This window comes from Amphimedon queenslandica, unplaced genomic scaffold (genome assembly GCF_000090795.2).
Source record: "Amphimedon queenslandica unplaced genomic scaffold, v1.1 AMPQUscaffold_13266, whole genome shotgun sequence".
NCBI classification, from domain to species: Eukaryota; Metazoa; Porifera; class Demospongiae; order Haplosclerida; family Niphatidae; genus Amphimedon; species Amphimedon queenslandica.
In genome coordinates this window covers 103,355-125,198 of record NW_003546498.1, presented here as the reverse complement: position 1 = coordinate 125,198, position 21,844 = coordinate 103,355, and the positions used below count along the sequence as shown (strand labels likewise).

Here is a 21,844-nt window from a genome sequence, read left to right as displayed (position 1 = left end):
TCATCAGCATCATAGTAGTGAAGGAGCATTAATTTCAATGGAAATATGAGCATTCGTTGTTATGAAATTATTTTTCAAAGTAAACGTTGGCTGTATTGAATGAGACAGCTAATCAACTCTGTAGCTACTCATATAAATGAAAGACAATTTTAGCCATTGCCTCCAGTACCTTAGAAAAATTGCATACCAAATATTATTTAATCTTGATGCGAGGGACAGACTATTATCCAGGAAACTGCTTGTTACCAAACTCATGATTCTGATGTAGTGCTTAGTTCCAAATTGCATCTATCATTGCATCTCATCATGTTGAAGCCTTAATAAGGTGCTGTACAGCAGCAAAAAAATTGCGTATCACTATTGTTTAGATCTCTGTTTCTTAATCCATGCTGATCCTTGCCATACTGCCAAACTAGTCTATGAGCTGCTAGCAGCATAATTGCCTAATGGTAGAGCAATAGATGGTTGGAACAAATGGCATTTAAATTTGACACCAATATGTACAGCACCTTGTAAGCATACTGGTGTGTGAATGATTAGGTGAACAACCATTATTCAATAAAGGGTGGACAATGCACTGCATTAGTTGAGTCAGTTATGGTTAGGGTCAAAACAAGTCATGTGGTGTTACAAGCATAGCCTTGGACAAACGTAAGTCACCATCTGAGGCATCTTTAATATCTCTTTTTGTCAGCTTCAATTCCATCTTTGAAGTACTTCTCTAGCAGTAAATTTATTTAATGTCACCATGCACGCAAGGCAAAATGAAGGTGCTTCTTTTAATGGTTAAACTACGTAAACTTATGCATTCTTGGAAACTATAAATGCTTCAACATTCTTCTAGTTACTTCAAATGATGTTGCTAGACTGACATTGGTTCTTGGATTTTCATCATCCAGTGGTAGCACAAACCCAACACATTTGTTTGTTACTGGGTGATATTCCACTCTCTTCACAATTCTAATTGCATCTTTAGCTACCGCTACAATAGGAGGTGCACAATGCTTTTTTTAATGAGTTATTAAAGCTTCAAACTGATATATCCACTCTGCAATATGATGATACTGGGACTGAACAATAGCTTATATAGTGCTCAAAGTTGGAAGGGCCTCTTGCATATTTTGTTCAATAGAGTGGTATGTCATATACCCAGCATATACATAAAGTAATGTGCCAAATATTTAAAAAATACTTAAATGTCCTCTTTGTGTTGGTACCTACCTTATTGCTATTCCTTTTTGCACTGTCTAGTAAACTCTGAAGAATGGAAGCAGCAGCATCAATGTCATTAGCTTCTGCTTTTTGACCTTGTCAAAGCAAGAGAGACAATTTCTGACTCTCTTTACAAAGTAGAGATATTTTGTCAGCAATGGCAAAGTAAGAGGCTATAGCATCTGGTCTGATTTATCAGAGGCTTCTATTAATTGCTGTTTCAGTCGTGCTGATCTGGTCCAATTAGTTCCAGTAAGAGAGTTAGCCAGGGGAGCTTCTTAAATAGCCTCATTGGCATCATAAATGCTAGCTGCTGATAACAACAGTTTATTGATGGAGTACTGAGTTACCTGTCTAGAGCTAGGTAAGGTTGCAGGAGGTAATAATAGAGCTGAAATTGATAATGGAGGTGACAGTTGTGATAGGGGTCATTGATGTGTATGTGTTGTTTGACTTAATTTAGGACTTTCAGATCCATGAGATGTAGCCCCTCCTCTCATACTGAACAAGGGGCTTTTGGAAAAACCTGGCTTTCATGACGAAAGGTTATGGTTGCTAAAGAATCTACTAATGGCATAGTTGTCAAAGTTGTGGTTGCAATGCAGGTGGATTGAGTGTCCGTGTGTAGAAGCATGTAACCTTCTAGCTGATGATCTTGATGGAGGGGAGTTGTTGGAGATAATACTGGAGGTGATAAAAGCTCAGGTGAAGGTGATAGGGGTGACTGGCAAAGAGGTGTTGCTTCAGTTGACTTTGGTTTTGATGACAGGAAATAGCAGGAGAAATTTTTATGTTTTGCTTGCTGTGCTCCAGATCGTCTCTTTTCTTCACATTGTTGCAAATGGGTACACCAGTTATAACCAAAGGCTTGGGACCAGTGTTTTTCCTTGGTACAGTGTAACTGGTATTGCACCTTGAACCTTAGGATTACTGTGAATTGACTACTGTGTGACATACTTCATAAAACATTGATGTAGTAGTTATCATTTTCTTTGATGTCATTGGAACGGCCTTTATCAAAATTCCATTGTGTTACTCTGGCATTGAGTTAAGTAATATGTGTTATTGCATTATTTAAAGGTAGTTCGACTGTACTATTTAAGGTGCTATTTGACAATTCTTTTTTCTCAAGAACTGGTTTGTTGCCATACTTGTCCTGTATTTCTCGAACTAATCATTTGACACAAAGTAATGCCTCGGTAAAAATTTACATGTATTTGAATTTGGTCTTATACAGTTGGGCAAGTCAAATTTTTGGCTCTCGATGTACTGTTGCATACCATGTATACAGTTATTAGGAGAGTCTTAAATGTCCTTTTCAAGAATGGCATGAGTATCATCGAAACCACTTTCAACAAATCAGTGAACTTTGAAGCTTGTTAATCTTTCTCTTAACAATGACATAACATCGGGTCGAACAAAGGAAAAGTGGGTTTAAAGTAATGCTTTGTGACATTTATAAAAGTGCATTTACCATTCAATAGCTCTATCCATGGTATACACTGACTATAATAAGTCTACTGTAATTTAAGCAATATCTACAATTTTGCTGTTCTTTAGAAAGATTGTTCAAAGAAAATGATCAGATCACTGCTGCTTGAAGTGGATTCTAGTTAGGACTGAAGTGCTCTAGCTTGATAGTTATACAGGATAGCATTAGTGTGATTCTGTTCATCAGTAACATACCTCAATATGTGAATTCATGAATCTGGCCTGACTATAAAGAGTATGCATTTAGATGATTCAACAGTACTAGTTGATGGCCCGGGAATGTCTGGTATAATTACATTGACTATTCAAAAAAAGGTCCCCCCTGAAAATGGCGGAGGTTGATATGGTCATGCTCCCTGAAGTTGTAGCTTTTTGTATCAGAGATGCTTTACAGACTAACCTGAATCTGTCATGGAAGATTCAACACAGTAATCGCGGCACAACTGTTGTTCTCTACTGGAGAGACAGGGCTGAAGTGGGCTTTCAGGACCAAAGTCTAAGACAGGCCGTGCCTGCTGTTGCCAGTCATAACCAAGGCCATGCTAAAAGGAAAAAGAAGTCTCCGTCTCAGATAAGGAGAAACCAGAAAAGATTGGCGGATTTTAAAAGGCGTAAGTCTCGAGAAGGCTCAACTGGACTCAAGGATAATCCAGTAAAGCTTGATCGAGAAAATACCGATGCACATATCAATAAGCCTACTTTGTAGGATCTGTTTTTCAAAATGAATTCTAACAAAATAATACTTAACCCTTTAAAACTGAATATTGATTATTAAGAGTACACCCCCGTATGGAATTAATTTTGACTATAAATGAAATTATAGTAGTACCATTTTAGCAAACTATATATCTGAAGACCTCACAGTACTTGACCTAAAACTTGGTAGTGTTATTTATGGGATGTTTATCCAGTGTAGTGTAAAGTTTCCATGCATAAATGCAAGGCGAAGCAAGCATGCGTGACTACTAAAAAGATACAACACTATTTGAGACAATAAGAGCTGGATAACAATAATAACAACACACATTTGTCTTCTGCAAGAACATAAAAAATTTAAAAAACAAGGTTGAGTAGGATTCCGAACGACCAACAAAAATACGAAATGAAAATCCTACTCTCGTGAGGCATATTCTACTTTTCATTGTACTTTTAATCATCTCATATGAAACTTATGAATCACCTTGCAATGTAGAGTAGAATTTGTCACGAGAGTAGGATTTTCATTTTGTATTTTCGTTGGTCATTCAGAATCCTACTTGATCTTGTTTTTTTTAACTTTTTATGTTCTTGTTTTTGTTAATTTTTTTATATATTTATAAAGTTTTTAGTTGCAATTGTGATACTTGTTGATTTTATGAAAACAATTTTCTTTATTATTATCATTGTTATGACTTTACAGCATTTACTATGAGAGACAGCAGTCACAGCATTAATAGATATGCTGAAGGAATATCTACTGTACTCATAACAAGTGAAATTAATACTATAGTCTTGAAATGTGTGCTTGTTCAAGAAACTTCATCTTCCCAGACTTCCCTGCAATTCTGTAGCTATCAATTCCTGTTCTTCCTGATGTGAAAGTCATTATCATTGCATTATTATAACATTAATTGTTTTAAAATAATTCATTACACACTTGATAAAAGAATAATGTGTAAGATTTATACCTTTTTTTAGCTGGAAACCTCCACCAAGTAATGCATTTGATTTCAAGCAGAGCTAGCCTAGCTAAATTTAAAAAGTTGATTGCTTTTTTCAGTTCTGAGATCTGAGCATGCGCGACCGCGCCCAAATTGTGGAGCACATGCTCTATAATTAACAAAATGGCAACAGGAGGTAAGCTGGCATGATACAGCAGTCATTACGTCACTTTTTCTTATCTTGGAGAATAATTTTATGGGACATGGATCCGCGCATAGACTGTTTGAGTAGAGTGGTGTAAGAATTATACTTCTAGCACCAGTCAAGATCAAGATACAGCTTGCCAACTGAATTGCCAGGACTTGGTGATGATGATGATGATGAAGATGAAAAAAAATGGCTGGACAAAACTGCCGGTTGGCCGAATTTTCTTTTAAACTAGGTTTAGAGCCGCACTAGTGGTATCAATGGAGTCCTCTGGTTAAGATGGGGTCCTCTATAAAGTCTGGTAAGCATACAAGCTCGTTTTCCCAGTATAGCAAGGCTGCAAAAGTAGTGGCAGCCATTTTGTTTCGGGGTGAATCCTACTTAGTAACGCTACCGCGTTACTAACAAATCTGACTATGGAATAATGGATGCTCTGATGAAGTTCAGTGCTATGGAAAGGAAACTGGAAGCAAGAAAGCTCAAGCAGTCACAAGGAGTTTATCGCTGCTGTTGTTGCTATGCTGTTGCTAAGGAATTTGTGACCACACCCATCAATAATTTTTGAAAAAAGCTACAGTGCAAGTAGTGGTGCTTCAGTGCATTGGTGTGGACAACATTTTAGTGTCTTTTACATAAACCTTTCTAAACTTATTCTCATGGTATTTATCTATCTGTAAATTAAACTTTTGCAAAACAAAACAATTTATAGCAGGCAACCATCACCAAAAAATGTGTCAACCTCATTTTTTAGTGTTTGCGCAAGGCGAAGCGAAAAAAAATTTACTTACGTCTTCTACAAATCCTTGAGACCTGTATCTAAACGCGAAGAAATCATTAATAAAGCAGAAAAGGAGCTACAAGCTGAAAAGCTACAATGACTCCATCCTTTTTGCTTGTTGTGAGGCTGTTGCTAACCAAACTTTGACCACGCCCATTGATTTTCCCCATTAGTTTCAATGAAGTATGGCTACAGTCAGCAACACTACTGTTCTGCTGTTTTGACAAAGAGTGGTCCCTTATATCAGCAAGTTAGTAATGTGATTGTCAGTGACAGAGAGAGAATAATGCATCATTGTATGGCTGCAAACAAAACACTTTACAGTCACTTTTTGTGACAATCATTTTTACAACTACCGTATTTCCTCGAGTAAAAGCCGCGGCGTCTATTTCATTTTTCCATCTGTAGGAGGGAGGCGACTATACAAGGGCGGCCATTGTTCGAGGGCGGCGATTATTATTAATTGCCATTAATTTTAAATTAACTATTAATTATTTTACCATTAATACTCTTTTTAAACAAAATAATTCAACCTTCATCATGTCAATTACTACTCTACTACTTCCAGTTCCAGGTCTGGAGAAAAATCACTCTCATGTTCTACCTCAGGCTGTAGGAGTTTAGATGTTCCCCAGTGTCATTGCATTATGAGCTACATGTTCTCCTTCCTAGGGAGTTTTCGCGAGTTGCATCATATTTCTTGCTTTGTGAGGTCAAATAGAAGCTCATGTTAATGGGAAAAGGGAATTTGGAAAGGTCCTAGAAGTACCATGTATCTATACCTTTCCTGGAAAGAAAAAACTAATCGATAGGATGAAGGAACAACTTGACTAAGACTCAACTGTGACTAGACGGCCATTTTACTAGTTAATTAAATACTTGGTTATTAATAATAATAATGAATAACATTATATGCGGCGTCTATTTGAAGGCGGCGGTAATTTCTTTGACTACCATGGCCCCAGGAGGCGTCTATTCGAGGGAGGCGGCTACTCGGGGGCGGCTTTTACTCGAGGAAATACGGTACATAGGACTAAGCAGACAAAAGTAAAGAGATAATAATAAGTGATTTGAGGTACAGCTAACATCTAACATATCTAACAATATTTTTTATGATAAAGTAGGAAACAATCTGTGTCAGAATACCCTCTATGGCAGAAGTAGAGATTGCATTCCTGGCACAGCCATGTTGTGTCCTTCCTGACACCATGTGTGCTGCAAAAGTGGCAAGGATGTTGTTTGTCGTCTCCTTTCAACAGAAAATGATCATATTAAAGTCTTTTCCGAGGTATAACTGGATGTCTATCCTTGGTTTTGCAGGAACATTATCCTTGTAGTACTTCCTTAGCCAAGGAACTACAGATGTCTTTTGTAGACCGGGTTACAGTAGACAATGTTGGTGATATAGAAGATAAAATGTAAGTGTTAGATATTGTAATGTCGAACAGCATCCAATACAGATAAAACAAGAACATAAAAAATTTAAAAAAACAAGATTGAGTAGGATTCCGAATGACCAACGAAAATGCGAAATGAAAATCCTACTCTCGTGACGCAAATTCTACTCTACATTGTACTTTTAATGTCACTATTTAAAAGTTTTGGATCACCTTACAATGTAAAGTAGAATTTGCATCACAAGAATACAATTTTCATTTCGCACTTTTGTTGGTCGTTCGGAATCCTACTCAATCTTGTTTTTTAAAATTTTTAATGTTCTTGTTTGTGTTGATTTTTTTATAATATTTATAATATTTTTTCAGTTACAATTGTGATACTTTTTGATTTTACACAAACAATAAGTTTCTTTATTATTGTTGTCATTGTTATGATTTTACAGCATTTATGAGGGCCAGCACTGATTGCATTGAATAGATATGGTGAAGGAATATCTACTATACTAATGACAAGTGAAATAAATATTATAGTCTTGATGTGAATCCTTGTTGAAGAAGCTCTATCTTCCCAGCAATCCTGTAGCTATTCCTGCAGGTTCTTCCCGTTGTCAAGTTTATACTATTATTAGTATTATAACATTAATTAATTGTTTTGTGTTTTTGAGATAAAATAATTCATTACACACTTAATATATGCAAGATTAATACCTTCTCTTAGCTGCAAACCTCCACTAAATATTGCAATTTGATTCCAAGCATGCCAGCCTATAGCTAGGTAAAATAACTTGCAGTTCCCAGTTCTGAGATCTGAGCATGGGCGACCATGCCCAAATTTTGGCGCACATGCTTCAGTGCTTCTTTAATTAACAAAATGGCGGCATGAGGTAAGCTGGTGCTATCCAACAGTCACAGAATCACTTCTTCCTTTCATGAAGAATGATTCTAGGGGACAAGGATCTGCGCACACTCTGTTGGAGTACAATGGTGTAATAATTAGCCTTCTATTACCAGGTAAGATCAATATATCGAGCAACAACTGGATTGACAGGAGATCATGATGATGATGATGACTTTGAAGATGAAAGGTGGCTGAACAAAATGGCCGGTTTGCAGATTTTTGATTTTTCTCCCAGAAGAGGTCTAGAGTCACGCTAGTGGTACCATTGCAGTCCTCTGGTCAAGATAAGATCCTGTAAGAAGTCTGGTAAGCATAAGAACTTGTTTTTTCAGTATAGCAGAATGCAAAAGTCGTGGCAGCCCTTTTGAAGTGGGGTGCATCCTACTTAGTAACGCTACCGCATTACTAATTTGTAGTAATTTCGGCATTTCAGTTGTACATTATAATATTGGCGGAGCTGGTCAATACGATCAACTCCACCCATAGACTTGTTATATTCAGTGATGGCTTCTGGACAAGAGAAGGTTTGATGTTCCCCAGTTTTCAGTTTCCGAGAAATTGAATTGAGAGGAGTGGCTTCATAGTTGTAGAAGTTACAGTAACTGGTTTGGTGTCTTGCCATGCTGAGATGGTGAGATTTGGCAGTATTTCACTTTTAAAAGTGATACTGTCTCCTCTCTTGGAGAATCCACGTTTCAAGTACCCTGAAAACTCTGATGGAAAGTTCCTTCGATTGCATCTTATTGTTCCACAGGCATAGATACTAACAGATAAAGATCGGAGAATAGTTGAAAACTTGAAACTAAGTTGTTGCAGTACACATGATGGTTTCGGTGTTGAATTTTATCTGTTAAATCTCTGACAACTCTGGAACCCACATCCTGCTCTGTGGAATAAGATTCTTTTCCAGTGTAGATCTGAAACTGAGAAATGTAACCGTTAATACTGTCTGCTTGAACCCTAAACCTTGAAACCTCTCTTTATAGGTTTTTGTAGTATATACTGTTTGTGAGAGGAGCAACCTTTATATGGGACCATAGCGTCATCTATGGCACACTGAAAGTGAGGGTGGTACAGTTCTTGAAATCTCTCCTATTATTGTGAGGAATGGGCGGAGACTATTGTTACTCATAATAAATGTAACTACAGATTTGCAAATCCCTTGCCACGACAGGCCCGGCCACGCCTCTATTTACCCGTCTACAGTTGCATAGCAACTATTTGAAAAGCCTCAAGTACAAAATGACCTCCATTGATCGTTCTAAAGCTACAGCTTACAGTGAAGATCTCCAATGAAAAATGATTTATCAAAAGGAAGGACTGTGTTTGTTATATGCGAATGTGGCCAAAAATTTACTGCTAGATATTTTTACAGTTAAAAGAACAGTAAAACTGTGGCAGAGCACAGGAGGAGTTAAAAAGATACCTTATTCTATTTAATAGTCATCAAGAATAATAACCAATATACTGCAGTTTTTTATATTAGACCTTGTTCTTTCAAAACAGAGTATTTACTTACATACAATACAAAAAGAGGCTTGTGAAGAATTTTGCATCAGTTTGGATTGTTCCTATATTTGTAGAATGCTACATAAGTCAGGTTTTACTCATCAAAATCTGTAAATAACGGCATTGCAGTGTAATGAAGACCTGAAGTGTTGATTCTGCATTGAAGTGTCACTTTACAAGAAAGATATGCTAGTTTTTGTTGACAAAACAGGTTTGATCAGAGAAATCTTATTAGAAAAAGAGGATATAAAGATATGCTAGTTTTTGTTGACGAAAAAGGTTTGATCGGAAAAATATTATTAGAAAAAGAGGATATAGTCTGAACGGAAAACCAGGCATTTCGAAACAATTGATAGTATGAGGAGAGTATGTTTCTATCATTGCAGCCATATCATCAAAAGGACTCCTTGACCAAATACACAGAGGTGGTAGTGTTGATAGTGATATTTTTTGTGATTTTGTGACCGAACAATTACTACATCATCTTTATTGGCAGTAATCCACACTCAGTGGTGGTCCTTGACAACTGCAGTATCCATCATACAAATGATTCTATTACAGCATTACAAGAATGTGGTGCCTTAGTTCACTACCTACCAAAATATTCACCAGACTATAACCCAATTGAAAGTATTTTTTCAAGGGTGAAAATGTAATTAAACAAGTAGAATCATTTGACATGTCTACAGACATTAATGAATGAATTCTCAAAGCTTGTTCTATGATTACACCTAGTTATTGTTTTACGTCAATGATCAGTAATGGTATTTACAATGAATAACTATGATTGTAATGTGGTTAAAGTGCACTAAAGTCAATTCCTAATAATTACTGCAATAAAGACAGTATAATTGCTTTCTGCTGTTCATATTCATTGTTATTCAAAATTTTTTCTCTGAAAGAGACTAATTCAAGTAGCTGAGAAAAATACTTCCCACGTGTGTCAGCTACCTTGCAAGGTGATAGGCATTCTTGAACTGTGGAAGATCAGGTGGTTTAATCAGGCTCTCATGTAAACTATCAATATAAACTCTAGCCCAAAGACGAAGAAGAGGTACAGAAAATGTTTCACTATGATTTTTCTGAAGCTTCTTAAATGTGTCATCTACCTTCTAGTCATGTCTTCCAGCAGATGTTTTAGCCTTTTTTGTAATAGGCTCAGCAGACTGCTCTTCAACATGTGCCTTACCATCACACCACAGAATTAGATTTTGTACATTTCAAATCATGATGAGTTAAGAGCCAACACTTAGTATTACTGTCAAAATAGCCAACATCAAAGGAATGATTGCTTAGCACCTTGTCTGCGTATTTATTGGATATGTAATCCTCGATAGTTTTGATTGATTAGAACTGAGAATAAAAATCTTCAATAACGACAATGATGACTTTCTTTTTACTTTTGGAGTTAATAATTTTCAACTTGCAACTGCACTGTCCAGTGGGATCTCCCTCCAGTAAAAAAAAACACTAATAATAATGTCCACTGCATGTAAGCAACACTATAAAACTATACCCATTACTTATACTGCTAGGCCTAAGGGTGTGGCATGCATATCCAGCATTGGGTAATTTTATCTAATTTGTCTTATTTCTTCATTATTTTTGCAAAAGTAATTTTTGAATTTTATCAAAAAACAATTATAGGCAACTCTTTTAGAGGCCACCAATAACAACGTACTACAGGAGTGCCCCACAGATCCACCCTAAATTACATAATACTCCCTCAAATCTTGGCCTACTGGCTGCTGCCTTGGTTGATGGCTAGCAAAACCTGTCTGTGGGCCACTTGTCGGACTACTCACTAATGATGGTGGGGCGGCAGCTGATATAGTAACCGTTGGCGCAACCGTAACAGGTAAAACTGTAGTAGTACTGGGTGGTGAACTAGAAGTATTATAAACAGAGTTACCAAATACCCTATTGGCAATACTGGCTGGAGGCCAACCCGAACAGCTCTGTTGCGGCAATTGTAGTAGCTGTAGTGTCACACTAGGATTGGCCATTTTATGAGTCACACATTGGTCACACACATTATAGTCATGTAATCTGCTTCAGGTAGTGGCAAGAATTGTGCAAAAGGCTGTATTTAGATGAAGGATGGAAACAGAGTAAGTGGGACACAAAGAGGACTGTCCATTTTAAGGCTGTTTTGATTCCATTCTGGGCACCTGAGCAGCAACAGAGCCACCAGTACTCATTGATAGTAGTGAGTCTGCTATCATCATCAACATTGAGAAGCCAGTGACACCAATAATGAAGGGAAGACTGCTTCGCTCTATACATATTAGGCTATTTATTTCATTTGATTTAAGTTACAGTACAGAACAGTTGCTTTGCAGGACGTACAGTGGAATAATCTCCAGAACTACTCATTATTTCAGGGGAAAATATAGAGCCTCACAATGCAGTTGTGGCTGCTCAACCAGAGGGTGCTTCAGTAGTCACAGAATTGCATGCACCTAAAAAAGCTATTCAATAATAATTATTATTCTCAATAAAAATTACTCATTATAAATATTTTAGGACACACTACAAAGAGACAGAAATCAGGAAAGGCCCATGGTAGAAATGTTGATCTCAATAGAAATAAGGCAGATGAGACAAAAGATAAGCTATTGAAAATTTACGACGAAATGGAAGAAACAAGAGAGAGAGAGGGAACATGAACTGAATATCACAAAATTGTTTATGTCGATGATGGAACGAATGGCACCACCGCAGCTACAGCCGTACCAATCGTATGACTATAGCCATATATATTACCTGCCAAATCCAAAATACCCATCATAGTTAGCACTGTATTATATTATAGCAACAATAATACTATTATAATTGTAATAATTACTTTCCCCATAAACAGTCCATTTTCCTAACATTATTGCTTGTCTAGCTAGCCATAATTTTAGTGCCTAGCTGTAAACTGTTCTAGACCAGGTAGTCTCACTTCTCTCCAGCTTTTTCTCTTGTCACCTCTCTCTAGCCATTACTTTTCTAAATAATGCCTTTATGACACGTAGTGCATTTTAACACATCACTTTTTGACAGAGAAAGAATAGTACATGATAGTTTTTTGTATATCCCTGGGTATAAGACTATTTTGTTCTAGCTATACAGATAATAATATAAATGTAAGGAATAATTATTGTTGAATGATTTACTGCTTTTTTAAGTGAATCATTAGTGCATGTCTTATGGATTGTGCTCTTGATTGTGTTGCTGTAGTGCTAGAGTTTAGTTAAAGGCTACTGGCTTGAGTTGGTGGTATTGTATCGCTGGTATCGCTGTCTAACCAATCCTCTTGACAATTGTCGCCAAACATTTTGCAAATATTGTGAAGAGTCACACAAGTGGCCACAATGGCTGTTACATTTGTCAGATGGTAAGGCTTTGCGGTATTAAAAATATAAATATTATAGTATTGTTACTTAAAAATACCCCGGTATTACTAAATATAGTGTCTCGACCCACAATTTTTTTAAATTTTCATCAAAAGAATAATTAATAACAAAAGAAGTATTATTTCAAGTTTTTTGAAAGAAAAACCAACATTTCAACTTTGTCAGGTTTTAGTGAAGACCTTGACGGAGTAACAATTCTGCCTGATCTACTAAATAGTCTTTCAGATACTGTACTAGTTGCTGGTACACACAAGTATTTCATAGCAACTGTCACCAACAAAGGATACTGCTCTCTACCGATCATCTTCAACATTTAGTCTAATTTCATCACTCTACTTTAAAACTTCAGCTTTTATTTTCAGTTCTGGTGAGATAGTGGGTAGGTCCATTTCATCCTCGTGTACCTTAAATAAACTTCCGAATGTTCTCTTTTTTTACCAGGAGGAACAATGTGTGAAGTTGACTGACTACTAGTGGATGTACAGGTAGAGTCATTCATTGTGATCCCACCTCTATAAACTGTCTCTTTCACTTTTTCTTCATTTTTTATGTACTTTTTCTTGAAATGAGGGACTAAGAATGAACAGATTTCTAAAAGATCAACTACATTTGGGTCATTATTCCATGTCAGTAGATTCAAAAGTATGGCTTGACGTAGCTCATTTGTGAGAGGTTTGTCGTGTGCATTCTCATTTCAAACAGAATTTGTGAGGAGATCGATGACAGGTAATATAGCTGAGCCAGTTACATAAGTTTCATCAGATATCACATCAGTAAACTCATCTAATGGAGACAGTGCTGCAGTGATTGCAGTCAGCACATCTAAATCCTGCCAGCTAAGCACAAGGTTTGAAACCTTTCAATCTGAACCAAGAGCAACTTGAATGGCTTTCTACTGTTCCAATATTCTCTCTATCATTTTCTGCGTAGACCCCCATCTTGTGGAACAGTCCTGTAAAGACAATGGAAGGTAAGTTAATTTAGCCTGTAATGATTAGTAATTTCATTTAGTTACTTACCAAGACCAGTGAATGCTATGGAAGCTTAAAATCAAGTTGACATTTAGTCAAGTCTCGTCATCGTTTCCAGCGTACAGAAAAAGCACTTACAATTTTTTGAGCTATCCCTAGAGCCCTAGAAGACCTGTTATCTTTAGCTATAGCTTTGGTAATGGCAAGGTGAAGGTTGTGTCCAAAGCAAGACAATTGAGTCCATCCCAAATTCTCTGCAGCAAGTTTAATGTTCGCAGCATTATCAGTGGTAATACAAACTTGTTGTGATGATTTGAAGCTCCATTCTTCTAAACTTGCTTCTAACATATCAGAAATGATCTCACCAGTGTGATCTTGGGGAAGGTAGCTATTACAATGTGACAGACATTCTAGTTCCAAATTGTCTGTCACAAACATAATAGTATAGCTAATGAATGGCGTAAGATCAATGCTTAACCATAAGTCAGTGGTACTAGCGAAATATCTTACAGCTGCCACTTGCTCTGCCACTCTTCTTCTAGTGATAGCATAAAGCTCTGGTACTGCTGTACGTGAAAAGTAGCTCTGGTCAGGAATTTCATACCTATTATCAAATATCTTCAACATCTATTTTGTACTGAATACATTGGTAGTTCATCCTTGACTAAAAAACATGTTACAGAATCTGTTAATTCTTTCCATCTTTTATCATAATGACTATATGGCTGACTACGGAGAAATGAAGAACTACTGGTAGGTTGATCCTGTGCTTGAGGATCGGCTCACTGGCACTGGTCCATAGTGGCTTGTGATTGTTGCGTACATGTGCCATGAGATTAGAAGTATTACCGCTTCTGGCCATAACTGCTCTGCTACATAGCCTACAAAATGCTTTACTATCTTCCAAAACTTCTCCATTTTCGTTAGCTTTCAGGCCGAAGTATTGCCAAATGGCACTTTTTGTACCTGGCTTCGGCAGAAGTGTAGCACTTAGTACTTCATCACTAGAAGTTGTAATTGTACTACCAATAGATAGAGGTAAAGTAGGATTGTCATTTACGTCCGTCTCCTCTGCTTCTCCAGAGGCTTCTCCAGAAATGGCAGCCATGTTTCTTTCCTTTACTTTCACGTGGCATTACAAATTATTACATCATGATCATTAAAAGCAATTGGGGCGAGCAAATGCGAGCCCCACATAGTTGAGTCGAGTATGTCTGTTTGTTTGTACACGTACGTCACCTTTCTTTATGCATCTATGAAAATAATCTTTCGATAATTACAGTACCGCATGCAAAGACAATGAGTAAGAGTAAAGCAATTTAACTGGAAGAGAGGAGTTGAAGAGTACTTAAGAATCAAGAGAAGCTGAAGCTTAAAACATGAGTTATTCACAAGAAGATGCTCGTGAAGCTCGTTGACTACTTCTTGGTAATGAGCGTGATCAGAAGAGAAGAAGGAATGAGACTGAGGAGAAAAGAGCGAGAAGATCCAATAGAAATGCTAGAGAGAGGTCTTTTCGCACCCAAAGACAACAAATAGAGCCTCCTTCTGGCTTCTGACACCAACTATTTTTCATCCTAGATCTATATAACTGCAGAGATTCTTCACTCAAAGCTAGAAGCCTTCCATGCAAATTCTGCATTAGTGCATTGACATCAACATTCAATACTTAATAGCCACTACATCATTGTCTATATAGACATTGTATATTACTTATCAAAATGTTAATCGTTTTGCTCGCCCTTTAATGTTTTACATTCGCCTAGTTAATAAATATTACAATAGTGGATACCGTACTCAATATTATACCCTACTCAATAGTTTAATTTTTTGCCATTGTTTCTATATTAGCCTATTCTATGAAGCTGAACAGTCAAATCTTCGTTCCTAACTTCTCTAGAAACAGAACGAAGCAATTCACTCATTGACTTGTCTGCCTTCATGATGTATGAAGCAACATACATCACACAGGCATATGCATTTAGGACATACTGGATGTCCATATTTCCTTCTCATGCCTTCAAGATGGCAGAATTGTAATTATTGATGTTACATTCAGATGGTTCTCTTTTTAATACAATTATGTTACCTCTAGTGGAATAAGTTATTGCCCTACAGTGATCTGTTGGATCAACTTCAGCCAATCTTAGCAAATCAGTAAGACTGACATCAGTTGTTCCATCAACTAAAATTTTATGTACTTTTGTTAATATTTTAGACGCATCATCAGAAGTGTCTTCAGTTGTTGGACTCATAATTAAAGTATTTTTACTCGGAAGATGAGGAAATTTGAACCGACTGTTCTTGTTCCTACGACAATACGAAGAGTGCTTATGCTGCTGTAATAAAAGAACCAGTTCTTTCAATTTTCCTTCTTCATGTGGTATCGAACAAGTTACATACTTATCTATAAAGTCACAAGCTAACTTGTTATTGTCAATTCCAAATGTGTGGGCTTCTTCCACCTAAATGAGGGTACGAGCATGAGGAGACCCCCCTAGATTGGAATTCAGTTCTAATTGAAAAATCAACATCTTTCCTAAAGGTTGTGATGAAGATTTTTAAAAAATCATTAAAAAAGTATGTAGCCTGTATTGAAAGTGACAGGCAGCAGTAACAGGATTACATCTGATCCAATTAAATTTATCATCAAAAGACAGTCTGTTTATATCTTTATCAGTATATGTAACGCCGTGCTGCCTAGCTATAACTGAAATTAAATCAAGCCACTTCATGTCAGCAGCTGTTAGCGTAAGAAACCAAGTTGGAGTGCCTGACTGACGTACCATTGCAAGCAGGTCATAAAAAGTACGCTTATTGTATGCAGGAGATCCCCTGACACTCTTTAAAAATGCATATGCTTTATCATTACGTACATTTTCACTGATCACTGCTCGATTCCGTGCCTCACGAGCTGTGAGGTTACTACTTGGCTTTTGCCGCCTAATGTAATTTCTGGCAGCTCCCTTTATTTGCTTGTTTTCTACTATATACTGAGAAGCAAGTATATATTCTATATCCATAGAAAATCTTCCATCAACATCCAACAGACGTTGCTGGTAGTATTTTCTTAAGACAATTTTACGAGGTCTTTTAGTATTGTAACCTCCACTACCATATGGGAATTTCGTGGGGTTAGACATTTCCCCAAAAAAGGATCTGTCATAATATCAAGAGGGCGTTGTCCTTCAGCAGGAGCAACAAAATAAATTTGGGCTTCTACCTTAGGATCCTGTGACAATAATACGCTTGCCATTGCTGCCCACCTGTTATTTGTCTTAAATGCTCATCTTCTCAAATTGTGGCATCATCAAGTACATCAGGATCAACATCATTGTTAGCATTTGAACTAACTACAGGTGCAAGACTATCAGTACAAGTAGAGCCTACACTGTTACATGTAGTACATACATTTGATGGCTCATTAGCTAAACTATTAATGCTAGAGATGGGATCAAGGCCGACATAGTGAGTTTTACTCATCTGACCTATATGTACAGTATCTATAGTGTTGCCACTATTTGGGGTAACAGTGACAATGTTTGAGCCAAGTATTGTGAATATTTTTATTTCAATATTTAACATAATTTACTTAACCCAAAAATTTTAATATGTTCACACCAAGTTTGACCACTTAAATTTAACAAGTAGTTGTCCCATAACAATGCATTACCAGAGACACTAGTAATATAGTCAGAAAGATGACTGCCATCAGGAGTTGTAGGATTGGCTCTCAAGTAAGCTGCAACTCTTGCTCTTAAATCAGAAGCACATGCACTGCTCGAAAGTTGATGTGCAATGGCATGAAAAAGGCAACTTCCATCTCCTGGCACATTCAAAATAACATAGCCATGCTGCCTGACAAAGCTAGCAAGGTTACTATATGGAGTGTCTACTTCCATAGAAACCTCATTTTGGTTGACTTGTTAATTTCAGATGAAAGCGTATCACTTACTGAAATATTTTCAGCAGGTACACTGCTATTCAGTTCAATGGATTCCATAGGAACCTCATTGTCATCACTTATTTCAAGTGAATGTGTGTTATCTATAATATTATTGTCAATGCTAGGTTCTTGCAACAAACTAGAGAAAATTACATTGTCATCTACAGCTGCATCAGCTACCAAATATTGGCTTATTTCGATATCTTTGTAAAGTGGGTTGTGAATTTTAAGCCAACTTAAAGCATTTAATACTACATCAGGACATACATACCCATGCATGTAATGTCCTTTGTAGCATAACTTTCTTTTAAGTTTCAAGCTATCATTTCACTTTGAGAAGGTAAACGTGGTAGCACATCACAAATATTAACATTACAAAGAACATAGACAGTAGGTCCGTGTATTGACGTTTGCTTACCAGCAGGTAAGGATACCATTTTTATAAAGGGTATGCTCAGGCTAAAAAGCCTATTTTCAATGTCATTTCAATTTTTAAGTTCGGGTGGTATTTCTGGTAGCAATAATCTATTTATTTTGGCCATTATTAGGAGTTTACCTCCCTTCAAGGCTCAATCACAAGTATGGCAAACCCATTGAGTACCATTTGTACATACATACATGACTGAAAAAACTCTGTGTAGCATTTCAGGGTCAACTTTGCTATATTTGTCTTCGCAAAATAATTTTGATACACACTATGATAGTACATCATACGATGGCATACTGTACACACAGTCTGGACCAAATCTAATTTTTTTTAAAAAGATGCTATAGTGTCATCTAAAGAAATTGTTTTACTTCTATTGGACCTGTGACTAGCAGCATTGAGTGCTTTTCTAACTTGTGATTGCTCTGGAGTTTCATCTTTTCTAACAATGCACATATTCTGCTTGTTTAACTGCTTTCTGTGTGCAGCAGCTTCTGAAGTTTTATGTCCTTTTTGTTAACACTTTTTTTGCCGATTTTTGTCATTCCTTGCTATTGTTGCATCAGCAGACTCATTCGCTCTTGAATGAGACATGTGAAGTATATTCTCTTTATTTCGAAGAGTTGTTTGATCAATTGATTCATTACTTCTACAATTAGCCATATTTATCTTGTTTTTATCATTTCTTAAAGCTTTTTCATGAATTAATGCATCAGCCCTAATATCTGCCATTCGCTTCTTCCATTGTTGTTTTTTGGCTTCCTTAATTTCTTTTTCTTTTAATATAGTCATACGTTCTTGACAATTTAAAGGTTTTATACCTTTCTTATCCTTGAAATTATGCCCACATTTATTACAAATCAATGTATTTATTCTACATGTTTCAAAGCAGTGGGGACATTTCATTGTTAGTTGTATAGGAATGCTACCTTTTTTATCATGTTTAAAACAATGACCACAGTGGTCACAATTTAATTTGCTGCGAATGTGATTCAATTGTGAACATAGTGGACATTTTTTTGTAAGGGGCCCAGGGTTAGCCTCTATGTCTCCTCCCAATAATAATAAATTTAAAGTAACAAACAAAATCAAAGAATGCATACAATATCGAAGCACACAGTAATATACGCTTTTGCCAGCTACATAAGAAGCTTTAGTAGTACAACTAACATGGAAAGAACCCACAAAGCAGCCTATAGCAACTCTGTATTGCAGTTTAAGAAGAGTAACAAATGTAGCTTATACTAAGGGGAGTAAGAGAACATTATAGAATATAGCATACTAGCACTAACTCACTAGAGCAAGACGTCGAGGAAGACAAAGAACCTTTTAATTAACAAAAAAATTATCACACAAGGAAATATGAAAGGTGTGGCTCGATGAAGCTATATGCACTGCCTAAGATCCATATGTCATAAGTTCCATGGCTCTCAATCATGTCATTCATGTACAAAATGAAGAATTTATAAAAATTTAAAGCATTTAAATTAAATTTCAAACAATATCTATAACTTGATGTATTTAGTCTATGCATCACTTCCGTTATTATAAGAGAGTTGCCTGTAGTTCAAACTACATTTAGCATTAAAAACATTGTTGGATTTTGCTAATTAGTATAAGACGAATAAAGATGTAAACCAAGAAACAAATTTACCTAGAGTTTGTCAGTGTTCACAATGGGACTTTTCAGGACAGAAACAAAGAGGAGAGAAAGTTAGATGACAGGGCAGAAGATGCCTACATAGTAAATAAACAATAATGCTATAACTAAAACAATGCTGGGCAGTTATCTTCAAGGTTATTCTGCAGAGAAATTGAGAGAATCCTTAAGGACGCAGTGGAAGGTATGGCTCAAAATAAGCACAACCTACATAATAATTTAATGTTGATGATGAACACTTAAGTTTCCTAAACTCATTTGCACAGTTTGTGACACAATAGTTAGGCTCTATTTGTTATGTACAACCTTTGTTTCATGTGTTCTATTGCATCATTACCTTCATCACGAGAGAGCTGCTTATAAATTAGACAACATTTATCAATAATGCTGGCTCATGCTGCCTCTGAGAAGACGAATAAAGAAGAAAACTGACGAAAAACAACTTTTAGTAAGCATTTAGGTTGACAGTAGGACTCCTCAGGACCTGCGCAAAGAGCAGCAAGGATTTTATAACAGAGAAGAAGTCGCCATCTTGCGAACACACACACACACTGACAGGATGATTGCAGTACCCTCGCCTAAACGCCTACGGCGTGGGCAAGGGCAATAATTAGTCTATACCATTTTGTGTTTTAAAGTTCACTTACAACTGATTGGTGAATTGTATTAATCCACAAAAACTTAATTTCTCCACGAGTTTATGCCTGCCTAAGCAGTCCAACACTCATAATATACTGAATTACACCTGGAGTGCCACCAAATATTATTGGCCCTAGCTGCATCAATGACATTGTTCATATGGTCTGTGATATTTTACAATAATAAAACACTTTTGTGTCTCATTTATTTACTCTTAAATAAGACATACCCACACCACTAATACTATAATTCATTTATCACTATGATGACAACAAAACTATCTATCATTGTTTTTAATTTGATTTATCACTGCATGAGGTGATTATAATCATTTTATTGTGTATCAAGCTTATTTTGTACAGCCACTATGTCAAATTCACAAATTATATATGTAATTAAGTTTGTAGTCACATGCAATAGTTTCACTTGCAAAACTTTTGCAGATAAGATGAAAGCTACTGCACATGCAAGCAGTAGACATAACTTCATTGATAGCTTTGTCAGTAAGGTATTGCACTATAGAATATGTGGTAATGCAATTTCAACCAACATTTTTACTGAAATGTTTAAATAGTTTCCTTCTATAATAGCAAAATTATTAGGATGGTATCTACTGTCATGAAGTTAACTGTCACCCATTAAAGGTCCATAAAAACTTCACATGATAAAAGATGATGATAGAGCCGAAGTAACTTTGATATCCTCATGCATACCTCACGACACGTCTAGCAGCAATAAGCTTAAACTATTTATGAAGTAGTATCCATAATTTTGAACAGCAACTTTACACTAATTCAAAAAAGTTTGGAATGGTTAATACTGGGTAATAAGAACTGTCATCTTGAATAAAACAAAGCCTCTGCATGACTTTACTTGCATATCATTTGTAGTGAACCGCTTCATTGCAAATAAATACCTATATAAAAATAAGCATAACAGTGTAAAAATATTCCTATAAATGTTTTCACCAATATGCATGTACAGCAGGGTTTTTATTAAGACTTATGAAGGTTTTTTTTCCTTTTAATTCTTCCAGAGAAGACTTTTAGATACTATCTCTATGTTCTTTTGCTGTTAGAAAGCTCGTAACTTTGTCCCATGTGCAAGCCGTCATTTTGTTTGCCGTAACCACAACCACTTACGTAGCGTGGGTGGGTGGTTGCTAAGGCTTGTTATTTCTCCAATACAACATGTATACAAGAAATGTAAGTGTTGACATACAAATATATGTATATATCGCACGTGGGTGAAATCAATTATAGGACGACCTGGGGGCTACATCCCCAGGTCGTAAAAAGTAAACCATGTCCAGTATAACAGCAATGTAGATCTATGAATCATTCTTAAATAATAGTGACCATGCTAAATTACAGCTTACAGTAGCCTGGTACTATGGACTACTTTTTTGCTGAAAAATAGTTTCCCTATGAAGCCTGCACTACATGTACATTAGTAGCAACACTAATACTAAAACTGAAATTAGAGACTATTTCAGACGCCATCTTTTTTGCATCATGTGGTGTCATTCCTGGTCCTGCCCACATACATTGCCGGGGGGACCAAAATTTCAGGAAATCTGGATACCTGAAGTAGAATTATTTATGAAGTGAAACTGTCGTGTTCTCATATTTTTAATCCTTTTCCATTTACAGCATAGAAGAAAACTG

General features: G+C 36.4%; 1 protein-coding gene across 1 annotated transcript; it reads right to left on the bottom strand.

Annotated features, from left to right (window-relative positions):
* Positions 1-13,610: 13,610 nt before the first annotated feature.
* Positions 13,611-14,132, bottom strand: LOC105313612 (zinc finger BED domain-containing protein 4-like). The gene has a single exon (XM_011407185.1). The coding sequence runs from the start codon at positions 14,130-14,132 to the stop codon at positions 13,611-13,613; it is 522 nt and encodes a 173-aa protein (XP_011405487.1).
* Between the last annotated feature and the right edge of the window lie 7,712 nt (positions 14,133-21,844).

Bases quoted from the DNA above. Each gene is read 5' to 3' on its own strand.
- LOC105313612 (XM_011407185.1), bottom strand. From the start codon at position 14,132: ATGTTGAAGATATTTGATAATAGGTATGAAATTCCTGACCAGAGCTAC.